The sequence below is a fragment of the Malus domestica genome, chromosome 16 (assembly GCF_042453785.1).
Source record: "Malus domestica chromosome 16, GDT2T_hap1".
Taxonomy (NCBI): Eukaryota; Viridiplantae; Streptophyta; class Magnoliopsida; order Rosales; family Rosaceae; genus Malus; species Malus domestica.
This window is the reverse complement of record NC_091676.1, coordinates 8,377,759-8,398,660: the sequence shown is the minus strand read 5'-3', so window position 1 is coordinate 8,398,660 and position 20,902 is coordinate 8,377,759. Positions and strand designations below refer to the sequence as shown.

Here is a 20,902-nt window from a genome sequence, read left to right as displayed (position 1 = left end):
AACTGCGACTCTTAACAAAAGCTGAGCCTCTGCCTGATGAGTGATGATGCACTTCTTATTGAGCATAATGTCAAAAGCCAGGCAGCTGATAAATTAACACTCGCCATCTGAACTCGGGTATTGCGTGGATTTTCCGAAAATAATCGGGTTTAAATGTGTTATATACAGCAAAACTGAAGTGGCACTTGGTAAATAAAAATTTAACAATCAATAAAAAGAGCAAACAGTCTTCCACTTCCTAACACTTCATAAGACCATTAAATTGGTAGGAAACTTATTTGTAAGCAAATTTTCTATCAAGAATTTTATGTGTCTTCCTTGTATTTGAGTCTTTGACCCATGTTACACCCCGATTGTATCTCCGTCTTTCTCAATGAAAGCACATAACTTCATAACAAACAGAACAGCGTTTCTGGTAGAAAAAAAAACTAAAAGTACAGGAAATGCACCCGAAGAGATTTCAAACCGTGAAACTGGTTGTAGGCTCACCTTTCGAAAGGATCGCCTCTGTTTGACCTAAAAGGATAAACAGCAGCAGCTATTTTCTCCCTAAGGTTGAATTTGCTTGCAATTAGTGGCCGAACATCTTCTACTCCGACCAGGCTCTCCAAAAAAGGAAGTAAGGAGAGTAACTCTTTATCGGAATGATCATCAAACCAGCTCTCGATTGGTATTCCATTGTCTACTTGGAACCCGAATGCCTGAAACAAGGCCCACGCACTCAAAAATGTTATATCTAGAAGAAAAAAACAAAGTTAATAGTATTGAAGAAAGGACAAACATAATCCTAGGGGTTTCCTCCTGAGATTGGCATAAATTATAGTTGTGTTCGTGTTTCATATTTCATATTTTGACTCGATGTCCCTGACAAAGAGATCCAATGAAGTCTGCGATCCCGTGTCGTAAATGTTCATTAAATGAAATCTGAGATATCCCGTTGACACTAATCCAAACATGCCTTGACCGAAAGCTTAGAAAGGACTGACTACATTTTCATTTCAGAGCAGGCAAGGGAACCTACTAATGATGTACATTACAAGCAACTGCTGAATGATCGACGAGTGACTGGAAATATATAATGCTGATAAATGTCACCAGAAGACTAGAAGGAGCTTCCTTCAACTCACTTTTATTCATCACCATATTAGGCTTATCCAGAAACTCACTGATCCAAGAACAAACAAATACATTCCAAAAACTATGCCAAAATATTCTCCTAGAGACAATAAATTCAATAAATCACCTTCGAGGTCTTAGTGCACAAATAACTGCTAATGGCAGAGCAGGGAAGGTTGGAATAGCATACCTGTGGAGAGTTGTCAATTATGATAGTGTGTGCCAAATCACGACCAAGAACTGACAAATCTTTGAGGTAATTCCCCTCCACAAAAACACACGAATCCCGAAAAACACGATGGCGAAATATCTTCCTTTTTGGGTCCAGCACGTTTAGAAGTTGCTCTGCATAAATACTCTGACTAGCTGTAAATATTATGATCTCAAAAAGACTGGAAACTCTGTCCAAAAAATCTCTGAGATGAGGACGGCATCGGACATATACTGTGTGCTCTTGGAGGTTAAAATTAACGGGGAAAGTGAAGTCTGCATCATCACAAGTTTCTAGTGTGGAGTGTACCAAAGTTTCTGCCAGATCAAAATCCGTCTTAGCATGCAAGTCCAACCAATAGTTCAAACAAATCATCAACAAACAAGGGATGATAAATCAAGGACTAAATGTTGCATCATATTAAACAATACAGTGAGATAAAAATGCACGCCTATGTCCTAGAAAAGGACACATTTGGCACTCCTTACAAAGAAAAACAAATGCAAAAATTTGGACTATAATTTAAAATCAGATCTTCCATCAGACTAGAACCAGCAACGAGAAAATGCTCATGCACGGGTCCCCATCCTACCATACAGCTACAATTATCATGCAATAAACAATTGAAATGAAGATAAATGGCATATGACTGAAACATTATCAACAAATGTTCTATTTGACTCTCATCATAAAGATGACAAAAGAAAAACTGCTAAAAGGAAGTTACTGTCTTCAGACATATCCAGATTATTTTGGCAGAAGAAAGCAGGCAAAGATCAAGCTCAATGCAATGAGATTTGTAGTTACAAATCATTCCTAAGTTGAGAGTCATGTGAATAATGAATAAAGGTCGTACCCAGTGCACAAGGCTCCCGCTTTACGCAGGGTCTGGGAGAGGTGAATGTCGGCTAGCCTTACCCCCATTTATGGAGAGGCTGCTCCCAAGTCTCGAACCCGAGACCTACCGCTCAGGGGCGAAGGCACTTGCCATCGCACCAAGTGCGACCTCTCATGTGAATAATGAATAATGATAAAAAAATGATACAACAGTCTATCATTATTCTCACCATCCAAGTCCAAAACAAGACTAGTAGGAGGACAACGCCGTGTCTGTTTAGGTAAAAGCATCGGCCGAAAAGTTGGAACAACTGCTGACAAGTCAGGTAAGTTCTTGATAAAGAAGTAAGGATCAAAGTCATCAACTTCCTCATTCTCGTCATCATCTGTGTATAAATCAATTGACATGGGCTCCTGACCATGCTCATCCACACATTCCAACTTGGAATTTCTCATGGCAAGATATATGGCTGAGACTTCAGAAGAGATAATGGCTGGCTCCACAACTGGCATTACAATGAGGATACACATTAATTGTGCCACATACCACATAGTTTTGTGCCTTCTATTTTGCTCATGCATTTTTGTTTCATTTCATTTGTATTACCAGGATATGTTATATTTACTGAAGAAAATGAGTTCTCACAGTAACTCCTCTCGCCTCTAACAATGGATTCGGAAGTCTCTTGAACAACATGACCATTCAGCACATCAACCCTTGAGTACATTATTTCACAATCTTGATGAAAATTGTGGTCTCCATTTCTATAGAAGTTAACAAAATCAACTAGGAAAAAGAGAACCGTAAGGTCACAACATTCCTAAGAAAACCACAAAACTTTTTTATGAGATCTTTCTAACCAATAATAGAGAAGGAAAGAGACACAATTACATAATCATAGACGTGAAATACATATATAAAATATAAAAATGAGTGTTCATCTACCTCCATTATCAGATTCACCTTCGGCATGTTTGGATATGTGAAAGGCAGGAGAAAATATTGTTTCTGCTGTGCAATCAGCAGTTCCCTCTATACAATCCTGCAGTATGATATGATATGTACAATTTGAGAAATTTCTAAATACTGAATGCTCAGGGCAATGTTCTGAAATTTCTAAATACTGAATGCTCAGGGCAATGTTCTGTTTCTTTTCTTCTTTTTTTTTTTTTTGGGGGGGGGGGGGGGGGTGGGGTGTGGGAGCATAACATATAAAATGCCTTACAACTTAAATGAGCCGGCCATGGCATAGCTAGTTAATTACCTTAATCTCTATGCAATCATCACTCATAGCATCATGCCCCAAACAAGTGTCAGCAGTCTCATCACGCATCGAATCATAATTCAAATCTGAATTGGTTGCAGTAACAGCACCCCCGTTCTTTTTATGAGTGCCACCTGAAAGTTGCGGTAGGAAGATGACGTTTTAGAAACAGTAATTGGACATGTTCTACATAAGAATATAACCATAAAGATAAAATCTTGGCGACAAACAAAACGAAGAGCAAAAGTTTCAAAATTGCCAATATTGATAACAGTATACTACCACCCTATACCAAAAGTAATTTGTCCAGGGGATGTGGACACTCAACACTTAGAAGTAAACGTGCACTAATATATTCCACGCAAGCACGAGGAACATTTCCCGAGGTTATTGTGCAACAAGTAAGAAGGTAACCTACGTATTCTCTGCTTCCTTGCTGAAGATGTAATTAGGTCTGCAACTTTCTTTTCCACAACTTGCACACTTTCATACGCTTTCTTCTGAGCTCTTGTGACCTTGGGGCTAGCATGCTCTCGCGCAGCAGTTCTTCCAGAACTTCTTTTCTTCGTTTGCATTTTGACTTGAATTAAACAACTTAGTTTTGAGAAGGCTGCAGGTGTGCCTACTTGACTTCAGAAGAAAGGATTCAAATTTCAGAAATCAGTTAAGCATCCTACATGCATAATAACATCCAATCTAAGAATCAATCATTCCATACGGGCGAATCAACTATTTCTAATTCAAACAAATCAAGATTTCAAAACTTGGGGTAAATGAAAAATGCAGCCTTTCTAAGTTTTGTACATTTAGTTGCAGCAATTGGTTCGGGAAAAATTCACCACGAACCGAAAAACTAAACGAAGAACCGAAAAATCAATCAGTAGCTAGAGTACCCCCAAAACTAAGCTGAATTAGTAGAAAATTATGCAATTAATAACAGTTCGAAGTAAAGATTAAACCCTACAAACCCATTAACCAATATCACTGACTGAAGCCCAAAATATACCTAAATCAAATCAATTATCTCACTCCATTCATTTCTCACAAGTAAAATAACACAAATTTCCCCACAAACCCAACATGCAAAACATCAAAACCAAACAAACCCTAAAAATTCAGCTCAAAAAAATGCACCTTACAAAAACCAGAGCTACAAACTCCAGCTAAACCAAAAACCAAATATTCTCACTCCACCATTTGTACCTGAGCTAAAATCAAACCGGAATACAAGACGCCGGAAGCTGCCGCCGCTATTCCTGTAACCAAACGGTAACCAAACAGCGAATCAGCAGAGAGAAAGATCGCAGTCAGTGAAGCTTGAGCATTTGCGAAAACCCTAATTTGCTCTGCTCGTTGAAAAGCAGGGGGTTTTGGAGTTGGAAGGGTTTTCCCTCCAAGGGAAAAGAGAGGGAAAAGTCGGAAGGGATCGAATTTTTTATTTTGTCTGAACAGAGGGATGTGATGATAAATAACTTTCACCGAAATTTTCTCTGAATATTTTTGAAATGTTTTGAAATTTTTTGATCGGTTGAGCACTTTCTTATGAAGGTGACAGAGGAAGGTTTTGTACTCGCTGGTGTGGGTGTGGAGCGTACTCGCTTCTGGATGATTGACGCGTGGTGGGTTTTTTAGTTTCGACGGTGCAGATGGAGGTTGCTGGTTCGTTTTGGAATGTAGTGAAGGATGTGAAGGTGGGAGAGATTGTTTTTTTCCTTTTCTTGCTGAAATTTCGATGAGGGAGACATAATGTTTGCTAGGTATTTGTCTTAATTTCATTTACCAAGGTACGTCAATTTACGAAATTTCTAAACTTTACCCTTGACTTTTGGATATTCCGCCATGGCTCTATATTTCTATGATCTTTCAATTGGCATTTGGTCACCACTATCAAACATCATTTAAAATTGTAAATCAAATGCTTAAAAACATTTATTTTCATTTGAGATCTTATATTCGTTTTTCCCTACCTTGCACTTTGATAACCAAACAAAATTTAGTATCGTTAGACCAACTAGTCATGAACAGTTATAAACTCATACCTAAATCATTAATTTAAAATATTATTTTTAGTGTACTTAATGAAGGAAATGATACAAAACAAGATAATGAGGCAAAACGTGAGAGACAAAATCAAACCGTAAGGACCAGAACCAGATGAAAAAATCTAGGTAGGCATCAAACTTTAAAGTATACAAGCAAAAATGTCTGTGCGATGTTTACAATTCTATATACACATACTTACAGCTATGTTTCCAACTTTATTTACACATATATGTCCAACAATATTTACAATCCTATTTACGGGTTTACAACTTTATTTACACATATTTACAACTATGTTTATACATATATGTACAACATATTTACAATCATATTTACATATATATACTAATTAGCAGAGAGCTTACCTCTACAGTTGTTGCCGATTTGAACAAATCAAGCTTATGTAGTAGCCTTTCAGATCACAAAGCTAAGAGATGTAAGCGAGTCGGTGAGAGTAGAGCGAGAAAAAAGCTAAGAAATTGAGTCGGTGAAGACAGACGTGTCGTCATTTTGTTTTCTGTTTGTACCATACTTAGGGTCTCCGTAATTAGATATCGTATAAATACTCGGGGGACTCAAATGTAATTATGTAATAAATAGAGGGGAAAATATGTAATAAGTGAGGAGCCCTTATTCTATAAAAGAACCCCTCACTCTCCTCATTGAAGGAAGCCAATCCTTAGGCCCGAGATCCCAGAGCCTCACTCTCACATACAGGCTCTCTCTCACCCTCACAATCCTCTTAGAGAAATACAATATCAGTGTGGACGTAGCCCAAACATTGGGGTGAACCATGATACATCTTGTGTTCTTTACTTTTTTGCAGATTCACAGTCGGATTTACGTTGTTCCAAGACCTCCAGTTTTGTGCATCAACATTTAGCGCCGTCTGTGGGAAATAACACGAAAAGTTATGTCGGTTCTCTTTCATTTTTTCACCTCTACCGTGAATCTACAAAATCTGCAAAAACCCAACAACCTAAAGCTTTCCCAGAAAAAACCCAGAAACAAAAAAGATCCAAATCTCAAACTCTCAGAGTAAGAGGTCAAATATTTCCCAACCTTTCCCTCCCATTTGTTCCCACTTGCTCTCTATCTCTCTCTCTCTGTGCAACACTGAGAACACCTCATCAGGCGAACCAAACCAAAAAATAGATCAACATGTTAAAAGCATATTCATCCTGGCCAGACAGAGCAACGTGGCAGGTCAAGGTGGTGTGGTGAACGACATCACCACAGGCATCGTCATCTAGGACAGTGTCGTGCCGCCAAAATGCCGCCCCAACCCGTCAGTCTTCCGGCTCAACGCAAATCTCAGGTGGGTTAAGGCAAATCTCCCGTTTTTTCAACAGGGTCTCATGTGTCAACATAAAAAATCGAAGACATTCCTGATAAGAAAAGATAGTGTCAACTTCAACTGAGTGAGTGGTTGTGAGTCTGATTTTCAAGTCTGCAAACGAAGAAACAACCCCGACCCACCGGCCGCCGCCACGCCCCGTAGCTACGGCCTAAAGCGTAGGCTCACGTTGTACAGAGCCTTCAGCGGTCTGACAAAAAGTAGGCACACCCAGCAGCCCACTAACCCGTCTTCCACCTCCGACATTGAGAGCCAGGCCATTCTTGTCAACTCTATCAACAAAAACGGCTCTGAGGGCTACCAGACGACGTTTCTAATGGCGGCGGAGTTCAGGAGCTGGAGTACTTCAAGAGGCCTAATGACAAGTTCGATAATGTGGACAAGTTTTACAGGTCGAAGGTTGACCAAGTGATGAAGGAAGCTGCGGTTCTTAACAAGCAAATGGACGCTTTGATTGCATTTCGGATCAAAGTGGAGAACCCTCAGAGAATGTTTGATTGGTCAGGGAAGATGACTCGCCATGCTTCCGATATTGCGACGTTTACAGCTGCATTGGCTGCAGCCATCCCACGCGGTGCCAAAGCAAGCAGTGAGTATACTCATACCACTGATATGAAGGTCCTCACAGTCGAGGCAGTCGTCGACCCGGATCCCATCTCCTGCGAATAACACGAGCAATAGTGGAAAATAGGAAGAAGATAAGTTTTCTTACAATATTTCTATTATTATTCTCCTTTGTGTTGTCTGCCATATGCCAAAAGGAAGAAGAGAAAAATGAAAGCAAAAGCAAAGCAGAAAGAGAACAGAAGAAAGCAAAAGCAAAGCAGAAAGAGAAAAGAAGAAAGCAAAAGCAAAGTAGAAAACGAAAGCAAAAGCAAAGCAAAAAACAAAAGCAAAAGCAACACACCAACAATCTGCAACTGTCGAAACCTTTGTTTTGAATTATGTAATTTATTTTTCTTATCTTTCGCATATATCTATATAATCCCATCAGAGGGTAAAAAAAAAAAAAAAAAAAAAAAAAAAAGCAGCAAGCCCAAAATAATGGGCTGGAATGTTATGTGAATGGTGAATGCCCATATGCCCAAAAGAGCCAGACCCTCTATTATCACCAACTAGGTGATCAAAAGTACGCCCAGTACTATAAAAAATTATTCGGCAGCCTGCCACTATTACCACCAACCAGGTGATCAAAAGTACGCCCAGTACTACAAAACATTATTCAGCAGCCTGCCGCTATTATCACCAACCAGGTGATCAAAAGTACGCCCAGTACTTCAAAATTATTCAGCAGTATGCCTCACCAACCAGGTGATTAAAAGTACGCACAGTACTCCAAAATTATTCAGCAGCCTGCCGCTATTATCACCAACCAGGTGATCAAAAGTACGTCCAGTACTCCAAAATTATACATGAGCATCACTCATGTAAATCATACATAAACATTCATGAGCATCACTCATGTCAATCATACATAAACATTCATGACCATCATTTATGTCAACATTCATGAGCATCACTCATGTCAACATCCATGAGCATCACTCATGTCAATCAACATAAACATTCATGAGCATCACTCATGTCAATCAGCTTTGAAAGCTTCATTTACAAAGCTCTAGCTTTAAAGCTTCACTTGCAAAGCTTCACCTACAAAGCTTCAGTCCAAGGTATACAAATACCGTATCCGAACAACCGCAACTTCGGCCCATAAATGGATTCAATTTGAAGTCTCTAGCCAACAGACTCTATTGACCGAAGACTTGGGGGACTACATTATGTACCATATATTGGGCCTCAACTGGGCCTCATGAAAAATACTCGAGGGACTTAGCCCATTATTTATGTACTGAGAAGCGAGCCCTTATTCTATAAAAGGGACACCCTCACTTTCATTAGAAAGCACCCACCACTTATGCATTAAGGAGCAAGCCCTTATTTTATAAAATGGACTCCCTCACCATCATTAGAAAACATCGCCACCAGTTGAGCAACCGCCTCGCCGCGAGCATCACTAACAGCCCATCACTTATGTATTAATGAGTGATCCCTTATTCTATAAAAGGGACTCCCTTACCATCATTAGAGAGCATCGCTGCCAGCTGAGCAACCGCCTCGCCGCGAGCATCACTCCTAACTCATCACTTATGTATAAAGGAGCGAGCCCTTATTCTATAAAAGGGACTCCATCACCATCATTAGAGAGCATCACCGCCTACTGAGTAACCGCATCGCCGCGAGCATCACTCATAACCCATCATTTATGTATTAAAGAGCGAGCCCTTATTCTATAAAAGGGACTCATTCACCATCATTAGAGAGCATCGCCACCTACTGAGCAACTGCCTCGCCGCGAGCATCAACTCTAGCCCATCATTTATGTATTGAGGAGCGAGTCCTTATTATATAAAAGGGACTCTCTCACCTTCAACGCCACAAGCCGAGCCAACCAAGGCAATATAAGCCACAAGCCGAGCAGCCTCGCAACATGTGCTACTTCTAATTGAGCATCATTTCACTTTGAGCACCGCCTCATATCAAGTATCAGTTCAAGACGACATTTAGTTACTTCGGCCCACACATGGACTGAATTTCAAGTCTCCAGCCAAAAGACTTTCTTGACTGAAGACTTGGGGGACTACTGTTTGTACCATACTTAAAGCCTCCGTATTTAGACCTCGTATAAATACTCGGGGGACTCAAATGTAATTATGTAATAAATAGAGGGGTAAATATGTAATAAGTGGGGAGCCTTTATTCTATAAAATGACCCATCACTCTCCTCATTGGAGGAGGCTAATCCTTAGGCCTGAGATCCTAAAGCCTCACTCTCATAGACAGGCTCTATCTCACCCTCACAATCCTCTTAGAGAAATACAATATCAGTGTGGATTTAGCCCAAACATTGGGGTGAACCACGATACATCTTGTGTTCTTTACTTTCTTGCAGATTCACGGTCGGATTTACGTTGTTCCAAGACCTCCGGTTTTGTGCATCAACATTCTCCATTTGACAGCAAATCGGTAAAGTTTAAATAATAACAAATAAGCGGGTAAAATTGGAATCATATTGAGTGTTTCAGTCAATTTTCTCTTTTAGTATATATATAATTTGTTATATTCATATCACATGATATTAGACTTAAACAGTTAAACCATCAATGTTGGTTTGATTTTGTTGGATAACCCACGTTGGATTAAACTAATTGCAATAAGGACGAATTAATTATTAATAAATGAATTAATAACAGTTAAATATTCAAAATGAACACTATAATGCATACATACATCCATAAAGTAAGAATGTTATGGAAGGAGTGAAGATCATCGCCAGATCTTCTTTGTGAAGATTTCGGAAATCCTCAAATTACATCCGTTCATCATACATCGTACGGTCAGAAATCATTGTCAATTTTTTTATTTAAAATTTGTTACAAAATCAGTGAGGACTTTGGTACAACAAAAAGTGTCAAGTTTGTGACATTCACTAGATTGCTCCTGTCACTAATGTGGATAAGTATGTAAATGGATAGAGACAGGGAAGCAAACACAAGATGTACGTGGTTCACCCAGATTGGCTACGTCAACGGAGTAAAGGAGTTCTCATTAATTGTGAAGGGTTTACACAAGTACATAGGTTCAATCTCTACTTTAGTGAGTACTAGTTAATGATTTAGTACAAATGACATTAGGGATTATTGTGGGAGAATGATCTCCTTTTATAGAATAGAGTTTCTAACTTTGTTCTGGCCTTGACACATGTCATGTTGTGATTGGTCTTTGATGTTGACACATGTCGCCTTGTGATTTGCCTCTCGGTGTTGATGTGTCGCGCTGTGATTGACCTCTGATGTTGACATGTGTCGCGCTATGATTGGCCTCTTGGTTTGAGGGAAACTCATGTGGATCCTTGACGGTATAACGTTGACCGATGCTCAGTAGTTTCGGGATTGGTCAAGTGTGGTACAAACAAAATTAAATATAAACAGTACCTGACGAAAACTGTCTGCATAATGTACGATGAACTGATGTAATTGGAGGATCCTCTCTTATAAAAAACTTAAGTTTAATATCGTACAAAACAAAAATTTAGTCTACTCCAACACCTCAATCACTCGTACTACAAGGAAAATAAATTAGCCATCTTCTAGTGAAATTCCTAGCTCCACCCTTTGACTCAAAGTTAACCAAACACAACCATTTAACAATTATTAATTTAGTCGTAGTTTATAAACATTATAAAGTTTATCAAATGATAATATGTATCTGTATTAAAAATAAAGGATAATCATTATAAAAAATTTCACTTTCAATTTGGGTCAGTTATGTATGAGAATAAACTTCATGTTATAATAAGTTATGCTTTTTCTAGATCCCGTATTAAGGGAACTCACATCCATATGGTAAAAAGTGTCAATAAATACAAAAATATGTAATGTCACAAATAAAAGTTTAAGATGAACTAAAAAATGAGAACTATTATTTGAGCTCCAAAAATCTCATTATGCACTCTTTGTAAGTGTATTTCTCTTTCTAAATATAGAAAGTTTGGAGTCAAAATTAGGATTTGAGAGTGCTAATAACAATTATCCTAATATATATTGTTGATGCACAAAACCGGAGGTCTTGGAACAACGTAAATCCGACCGTGAATCTGCAAGAAATGTAAATAACACAAGATGTATCGTGGTTCACCCCAAGGTTTGGGTTACGTCCACACTGATTATGTATTTCTCTGTTTGTGAGGGAAAGAGATTCAGAGCCTCTAAGGGAGAGAGTGAGGTCTCTGATGGCCTAGGAAATGGCCTCCCCCAATTGTGAGGGTGAGGGGTCCTTTTATAGAATAAGGACTCCTCACTTATTACATATTTACCCATTCTTTTATCACATAATTACATTTAAGTCCCTCGAGTATTTGTACAAGATCTAAATACGAGGCCCTAAATATGGTATAAACAGTAGTCCCCCAAGTCTTCAGTCAAGAGAGTCTTTTGGCTAGAGACTTGACATTCGGTCCATGTGTGGACCGAAGTAACTAGATGTTGTTTTGAATTGATACTCGCGGCGAGGCGGTTGCTCAGTAGGCGGCGATGCTCTCTAATGATGGTGAGGGAGTCCTTTTTATAAAATAAGGGCTCGTTCCTCAATACATAAGTGATGGGTTAGGAGTGATGTTCGCGGCAAGGCGGTTGCTCAGCTGGTGGCGTTGCTATCTAATGAAGGTGAGGGAGTCCCTTTTATAAAATAAGGGCTCGCTCATCAGTACATGAATAATGGGTGCTCTCTAATGAAAGTGAGGGAGTCCCTTTTATAGAATAAGGGTTTGCTCCTTAATACATAAGTAATGGGCTAAGTTCCCCAAGTATTTTTCATGAGGCCCAGTTGAGGCCCAATATATGGTACATAATGTAGTCCCCCAAGTCTTCGGTCAATAGAGTCTGTTGGCTGGAGACTTCAAATTGAATCCATGTATGGGCCGAAGTGGCGGTTGTTCGGAGGCGGTATTTGTATACCTTGCACTGAAGCTTTGTAGGTGAAGCTTTACAAGTGAAGCTTTGAAGCTGGAGCTCTGTAAATGAAGCTTTCGAAGCTGATTGACATAAGTGATGCTCATGAATATTTGATTGACATGAGTGATGCTCATGGATGTTGACATGAGTGATGCTTATGAATGTTGACATGAGTGATGCTCATGAATGTTTATGTATGATTGATATGAGTGATGCTCATGAATGTTTATGTATGATTGACATGAGTAATGCTCATGTATAATATGAAGTATTGGGCGTACTTTTGATCACTTGGTTGGTGGTATGAATGGCTAGTTGCCAAATGATATTAGAGTACGGGTTGTACATTTCATCACCTGGTTGGTGGTATGAATGACTAGTTTCCAAATGATTTTAGAGTACAGGTTGTACATTTCATCACTTGGTTGGTGGTAATAGCGGCAGGTTGCCGAATAATTTTGGAGTACTAGACGTACTTTTGATCACCTGGTTGGTGGTAATAGCAGCAGGTTGCCGAATAATTTTTAGAATACTGGGTGTACTTTTGGTTACCTGGTTGGTGATAATAGAGGGCCTGACTCTTTTGGGTATATGGGTCTTCGCCCTCCATATGACATTGCAGCCCATTACTATGAGCTTGTAGCCCATTATTTTGGGCTTGCCGTTTTTTTTTTCCTCTGATGGGGTTTATATAGATATCTCCGAAAGATAATAAAAATAAATTACATCATTTTGGTGGAGTGTTTATTCCTTGCTTTTGCTTTCTGCTTTTGTTTCTGCTTTTCTTGATGTCTTTTCTTGATCTCCCCCACTCCTTCTTCTTTTTTTGCGTAGGCATAGTGAAAGAATAAAGAATTCTTATCTTCTTCACAGTTGTCTCGTGGGTTTTTTTTTTTCTTCAGAAAGTGGCATGGTTGGAACATACGCTTCCCTTCATAATGAAAGTGGGCATCTTCTCGGTGCTCTTCCCAGGATCCCCACCACTGAAAGTAACCATCTCATGCAAGGCTAGTGACTCTTGTGTGTGCTGAATCACATCTGATGGGTTGCCATTTGATGACCTTGATTCGAGTGTGTACCACCCTCCAAAATCTACAACGAGAAGGACCGTTGCGGCTATCTCTGTTCGAACGTGCCACATTGCCACTGGGCCTGCCAAAAATGCTTCAAGTTTTAACACAACCCGTAAGCACAAACACATGGTCTCTTCCACCTGACCTTTTCCAAGTCCAGTGTTCTTCACAAAGTCCACCACTTGCATCTGCCTCTCATAATCCTCATTCCCAGCCTTCTTCCTTAACACCCTTTTAGTCGTAGCCAGCTGAAATTATGCGCTCAAGGTTGCGAAAAATGGGGACGAAAACAACGTCCGCTTCGTCGGCATCGAAAACTCGGGTGGCAAACGACCCAATTCTGTGTTCTGGACGGGTCATCAGGTCCCTCAAAATCCAGTACTCGGCGCTGTACTATTTGATCAATGGATTATCTGGATAGGGTGGAAATTCAAGGTTTTTGGGCAAATGGGAGTCTGGGATTTGGTGGTCGGTGTCCATTTGGAGGCGGGAATCGGGGCCGAAAGCCCAGTACTTTTCGAGGAGGCCATAGTTGAGGGATCTGGAAAGGTCTGCTAGGTAGACTTTGAGGGAATTTTGGGGAAAGAGAGGGGTGTTTAGGGAAATGAAAGATGAGCAAGAAGGAGAAGAAGAGGAAGAAGGATAAGGATTGGAGAGGAAGAAGAGAGAAAGAGGGAATGAAGGAGCCGAAGATTTTGTGCGAGCTTAGTGGGTTTTAAGAGCTTTCTACAGAGAAAAAGAGAGAGAGAGAATAAACTGTGGTTTTTTTTAAAGAGCCCAGGAATGGAGTTTCTGGGTTTCTGCAGATTCACGGTGGAGGTGAAAAAAATGAAAGAGAACCGACACAACTTTTCGTATCGTTTCCCACAGACGGCGCCAAATGTTGATGCACAAAACCGGAGGTTTTGGAACAACGTAAATCCGACTGTGAATCTGCAAGAAATGTAAATAACACAAGATGTATCGTGGTTCACCCCAAGGTTTAGGCTACGTCCACACTGATTATGTATTTCTCTGTTTGTGAGGGAGAGAGATTCAGAGCCTCTGAGGGAGAGAGTGAGGTCTCTGATGGCCTAGGAAATGGCCTCCCCCAATTGTGAGGGTGAGGGGTCCTTTTATAGAATAAGGACTCCTCACTTATTGCATATTTGCCCATTCCTTTATCACATAATTACATTTAAATCCCTCGAGTATTTGTACGAGATCTAAATACGAGGCCCTAAATATGGTATAAACATATATATATATATATATAATTGTTTGAGATTGATTTATTTTTAAGAGTTGAAATCATCTTGGTGAAGCTAAAACGTTTCTAGCTTCTCAAGCATGTTTACATAGAAGTATTAAAGAGAGCACTGCATGTATACATGCATCAAATTTTGAAGATCAGGTGTCATATCACTATTAAGTAATAACTTTCCTAAAGTTATAAATGATTTGTTTGAAAATGTTTTTAAATAACTGAAAGCAGTTTTATATAAAGTAGTTTGAAACCAATCCTTACCACAAAATTGAAGTTAATTTTGAAAAAGCATTTTAAGTGCTTATAGCAAGAAACACATAACTGAGACTTATTACAAGAAGTACTTCAAGTGCTTTTGGAACCCAAAAATATGTTATTTAACAGCGCGTTCAGTCATTTAAAAGTACTTTTCAAATGAGCACAAAATTAATTTGGTCCCAATATTATACCTACCTATATAGAGGTTTAGAGTATATACATTTCAATTACGAGCAACTGAGCAGAGAGTGTATTTTTATGACCAATTGGCCAAAAGGAGAAGAAAGAATAATAAGTAAAGGTTTTAATACAATTAAGCTGTTTTTATTTTGGGTGACTTGTTGAGAATTCAAGAGTTGGAGGACTGTAAAAACAATTGTGTTTTATAAAGTGCTTCGTTGAGAGAATCTTTTTGAAATTTTCAAAGTTGAACCTCATATCTGCGAAGGCCACGGAAGCAGCCTCCACCTACCCTCCACGTGTTAACCACGACATGCAATGAAGGGCCCATCAAACGGTGACCCACTTTCATATTTGGGCTCAATTTTAGAGTTAAGGCCCAAAGCGGATTTAGTCACATTTTTTTTCGTATTAATTTTGTGAACATGATCATGAAAGTTCTAAATAAAATGTTAACTTTTGGTTTCCCCAACACTTACGATTAACATATATTCATCGTACAAAATTGTAATAGGAACCGTTGATTCTCTTTATCATCATCTAAAGATCATATATGTGAAAAGAAATTGTTATTGGTACTCTAAAAATCTCATTTTTTACTCCCCACAAGTGTATTTTTCTTTAAAAGTATAGAAATTTTAAAGTGCCAATAACAATTTTCTATGTGAAAAAATCAATCAATTTGGAGATCTTCTAGCCATTCACATGCATCAAACAGATGAACGGCTTGTCATGATAATGCTATTTGCTACCAAAATCATCGATTGGTTTGACACGAACGGATGACTAAAAAATATTTAAATTAAATGATTGTTTTACATGTATAATCGTTCGATGATGATAAAAATGACGACTAGTTCTGATTATAATATTCGTACGTTAAAAATACGTTAATCATAAAAATGCAAATATGTTTTCTCAACAATGTACCTAATTAAAAGTCCAATCATATCTCATCCAATATTTATCCAAGTCGGCCTACCAAATTAGTTAACACACTAGGACCACCATATTACAGTGTTAGGTAGTATTTTGGGGACTGTAAAATGCACTCCCCTAAGATATAATAAAGTATTATTTGTTATTTTGCATGCAGATATTGATGAACTTTTTCTTCAATTATTGTTGTCTTTCTGTTCTGTTAATGCTCGAAAAACAACCCCACGTACGCACTCAAATGCTACAATACAATTGCAAGTAAGTGATCATCATCCAATTAAGAGACGAATAGGGTACTCCTAAACCTTGTTGATTACAACTTAACAAAAGCCTCGTTGTAATTAATGAATATCCATAACTGTAATCTGTTCGACACAAATTATTAATTAGTTCCTTTCATGGAACGAACCAATATACTGATATATATATATATATATTTATTAAGAGTATAAGCCACTTGCTCCTTTACACTCAAACTTTACTGGTGTAATGCGCGCATGCATGGATGATTGCCTTAGATATACACATCCGTAATTAGTTAGTCCTTACGCACAAACAATGGAAATCAACTTGACGAATATAACTATGTTGAGTAAACTTATGAAACACGTGACAGATCTAGGAAATCTTATTTAGGGAATCAATAAGAATAGTGTGTGTGGTGCGTAAACTTTTTTGGACAAAATAACATGTAAATTGGTATTTTATTGAGTCTTGGTAGGCCTGAGATTGTTTTCCAAGTCATGCACGCCTGTTGGTAGATGCCGGCCAACAACTTTCGAGCGAGTATATCGATTGATGTCAATAGCTTTTGAACGAAAATGCCGACAGATGCTAACGTATGCCGAGTGAGCCTCCAACAGATGGCCATAGTAATGCATACAAAAGCATGAGAGTAGCAACTACCCAACCTAGTGTCCATAGATGTAATTCATCGAGCAATTGGAGGGCAACTTGCAAGGTCATCTCAAATTTTTAAAGTGTAGCACCCTAATCTTTTATGGAGAATTTCTAAGCTTGAAAAGGTCAACTGATCACCTACTTTGTCCCAAGGTGGATATGCCCCTACTTATGAGTTCAATAGTCTTATATAGTTTATTTACATTTATTGATGGATCAATAAGAGAGTATTTAAAATATGGTTGGCATAGGGCAAGTCACTCGCACGGGGTGGAACCTCTGACATTGAGTCCCATCCTCTTGTGATTAGTAAGCTGCCTCATATGATAGCCCTACTCAAGACCTTATCGACGTTCTCACTATCTAAAAATCATATAAAAAATAAGTTGTAGTGCTTAAGATCGTGGACAAGTACTTTGTGTTTCAAACCATAAAAAGACAATGAAAAAGTAAGAAATATGTCATTATAACTCAAAACTACATTTGGGAACACCTTCAAACGTTGAACTAATTTAGCAATATCTACATGTAGAAGAAGCTTAACCAAAAAGAAAAATATATGAACTTCAACAAATATTACATGCATGGGGGATCCCAATTGAACTTGTGGCGCATCAACATGGCAATTTCAAGTCATACATGCAATATATATGTGGGAAGCAAAGGTGAGTTAAAGTGATTTGCCTTTGGACAAAAGCTAAAGATTTGGATCTGAAAAAGCCTAAACTTTAGGACATGCCTTCAAATATCTTTGCCATTGTGTACAAGTTTAAGGTATATGGGTTGGTCCACATTAATATTCTCTTCATGATCCATCTCTATCCATCAACTAAATGCATACCACTTGGAAACGCCTAATGACTTGTTAGTTGTGATCAGCTAGTGGTTTTCAATCTTTAGTAATCAATCCGTACAAATTAAGCAGATTAAGGCTTTATTATTAGCAAAAATAGATGCCTTTGGGGCTAAGATTTGAGATACACACACACACACACATATATATATTTCTTTATAATTTTGTAAATTCCACAATTAGTCTTCCTTGCACAACATTATTTCCATAATTAAATTCATAGGCATGATTTTAACTGATGTCATAATTCTCAAGATTTTATAGAGGAGGTCCAACGACCAACTAGTAATTGGTCAAACATTAATGTTGTTCTTAACTTAATCACATGCTAACCAAACACATGTATGATGTTTTTTATCACAAAAAACTTGAGTGCAATTAGAAAATCGAAACATTCGATATAAGTTATATTTTATTCTATCATGCTTTCGACGGGAGACTTTTTACATTAATTTTACACATGATTAATTAACAACATACGTTTGTTTAATAATATTATTGGAAATCTCAATATATATATATATATATATATATATAATGGCTTATTTTTAACTATGTTTCTTGAAGCTCCATTTTGATCTTACTTTGCCCATGTAACTCAAAAGTTATATTTTTATTCATGAAACTCAAATCGTTTCACTTTGACTTGTGGACTCTCTCTACTCCCTAAAACTTATAGGTCGCCTTCTGAAACATATGTGAGACCCAACAACCAATAAGACTATGCCACATGTGCAATAACTTTGAGTATAAATCTCCATTATGAGTTAACATTCAACAATCATAGAATATTAAGTTTAAAAGAAATTGAAGAGTTGAAAAAGATAAAAAAAAGAAATTGATTAGCATGGCGCATCCAAATCAAACCCACATAAGAAATTAACAGATCTAAGGCATGTGAAGCGAATTTTGAGTTTTACATAGACGATTTTCAAGTTTCAGTAGGCAAAATGGGAACAAAATCGAGTTCTAGAGAACAAAGTGGAACAAATTTTGAGTTTCAGGAAGTAAATTGACAACTTTTAAGTTACAAGGAGTAAAGTGAAATAAAAATCAAGTTCCAGAGACCAAAGCTAAAAATAAGCCATATATAAATGTGAGAATTCCATCCATGTCACCAGGAACATGGTTTGTTTTCCAAATGCAATTGATAAGGACAAGCAAAATGAGCACGTTCGGTAAATATATATGGTCTATGTTGTTGTGCAATATAATTAGTCACACCAAATTAAGAATGGGATGGTGCAGATGTTGGTGGGACAATAATTTGCTACAACCACAACTCAAAAACTCATCACTTAGCTGTGCCTTCCTTTTAAGTTGATGGATTTTAAAGACTCTTTCTTCACTCCACTATAAACTGTTTTGAAAACGATTTTGATGTTAATCTGTTCTTGAAAACAATTTACGCCAAAAGAACATTTGCAAGTGGCTCGATTAATTAATTTACCTTCTAATCGAGTTACCTTACAAATGTTTTTTTGGAAAAAAATCAAAGCATTAAAGATAAAGATTAATTACATGTCACTTAGTACTACAGTTTAGTGATATTCTTCTTCATTTGTAAGTGTGAGGTCTTAGGTTCGATTTTCGCAAAAAACGAATTTGAACCACATTATTGCTAGTTCATTGTGAAGTTAAGTCAACCCCTTCCCTTTTAATGTAGATATATAATATCATTTGTTTAAACAAATAAATAATTATGGATGATATTTAATTAAGTGGAGGCTTTAATTAGTTATTCAACTTTAAGTTTTTGTGAGATATAATAATGTGAAAGTAAGGATTCGCGATCTACTTTTCATACTAATTAATTGTCATATAAAGGGTTAATTATAATTAATTCGAGTTAAAATAAAAGGCTAGACTACTGAACCAAAGCCATGCATGCTTTACAGTTTAGATCGTATCATCCACATGTGGATTACTTACCTACTCGGGCTCAATTAATTTGACAATGTTTAGTGGATATGGCGGCTTTGACATGTATGTGGTCAATGTGTGATTGTTAATCATATTTAATCTTTAAAAACCAAGATTCGGTTTATCTCTTTTACTTTGGTTGAAAGTTGTAACATATCTAGTTATTTAGTGGTATACAGTAGAATCTCGATAATTTAATATCATCAGTTAAATAACATTTTGAGCCGATCTCAACTTAAGAATAACTGTTAAATTAATAATCGCTATATTTAAAAGATAATACATTACAAAAAATTTGTATAGGTCCACGAAATATATAAATTAATAGTTTCCTGATTTCTTTACACCTTTGAGATGAGAAATCATTGTTTATAAGTGTTTTAAAAATCGGCATAGGTGCTTGTTAGGCGTTCTAGACGGTCTAGGCGGTGCTATGCTGCAGTCAAGGCGACTACAAATCCCAAACTCACTGCAACTCTCGCAACAAATCTGCAACTTCCGATGTCGTACGTAGAAGCTTAGCCTCGATGAGCTTCTGAAGCTTGCCGTCTATGAGTAGATAGGGAAGAGAGAGTACGAATAGAGGGAGAGATACAGAGCCTCGTCGGCACGAGTTGCAGATTTAGTTTTGAGCTTCTGAAATAGCTAATGAAGAAGAAGAAATGAAAGGGTTTAATGGGAATAGTGTTTTCACTTTCCAATGGGTCAAAATGTGGTTTTGATCTGGGCTCCACCTTTGGGAATGTGAGAGAGGTGGAGTGGAACCCGATTTTTTATTTTGAAACCACCTACTGGCTACTGGCACACTGCATGGTTTTGTTCTCTTTTAAAAAGTTGGAGATATAAATAAATTTATATATATATATATGTTATATATAAATGTTAAAAAATGTTATATGAATTATTTAAATAATGGCTTTTTTTTCTTAGACTATCATATTATATCAATAAAATAAGTAATTATATAGTCATATAATATATAATAAGTCTAAATTTGCCTAGTCTGCCTAGGCGCTAGGCCCCTGCTCGCCGTCCGAGTAGCGCCTAACGTTTTTTAGAACCATATGATGTGTTGTTTTGTTTATTTAAATAGGGTTTTTGTTTAGTTAAATGTTCATAAAATAAAATAATGTAGCACTTTAAGCAATGTACAAACTATCTTGGGGTAAAATAAGTTGATTCATGAATTTT

At 37.6% G+C, this 20,902-nt stretch overlaps 1 protein-coding gene across 6 annotated transcripts; it reads right to left on the bottom strand.

Moving 5' to 3' along the window:
* Positions 1-262: 262 nt before the first annotated feature.
* Positions 263-5,177, bottom strand: LOC103403163 (uncharacterized). Of its 6 annotated transcripts, none has more exons than XM_008341990.4 (8): positions 4,633-5,177; positions 3,848-4,059; positions 3,430-3,563; positions 3,111-3,207; positions 2,772-2,951; positions 2,395-2,670; positions 1,307-1,644; positions 263-701 (listed from the first exon to the last, which is right to left on the bottom strand). In XM_008341990.4, exons 2-8 carry the CDS (start codon positions 4,002-4,004, stop codon positions 486-488), a joined length of 1,398 nt encoding a protein of 465 aa, XP_008340212.3. In that variant the 5' UTR covers positions 4,005-4,059; positions 4,633-5,177; the 3' UTR covers positions 263-485. The 6 variants fall into 6 exon arrangements, with proteins under 6 accessions (XP_008340212.3, XP_008340217.3, XP_070671478.1 ...); XM_008341995.4 differs by having other exon boundaries at positions 3,844-4,059; positions 4,633-5,149; XM_070815377.1 differs by having other exon boundaries at positions 2,826-2,951; positions 4,633-4,947.
* Between the last annotated feature and the right edge of the window lie 15,725 nt (positions 5,178-20,902).

What these genes read in the sequence shown, in the direction of transcription:
- LOC103403163 (XM_008341990.4), bottom strand. Translation starts at nt 4,004, where the DNA reads ATGCAAACGAAGAAAAGAAGTTCTGGAAGAACTGCTGCGCGAGAGCAT. An exon ending in AGGTGAATCTGATAATGGAG is followed by an intron (nt 2,952 to 3,110) that starts GTAGATGAACAC and finishes TCTTTTTCCTAG; the next exon opens with TTGATTTTGTTAACTTCTAT. An exon ending in AGTAAATATAACATATCCTG is followed by an intron (nt 2,671 to 2,771) that starts GTAATACAAATG and finishes TTGTAATGCCAG; the next exon opens with TTGTGGAGCCAGCCATTATC.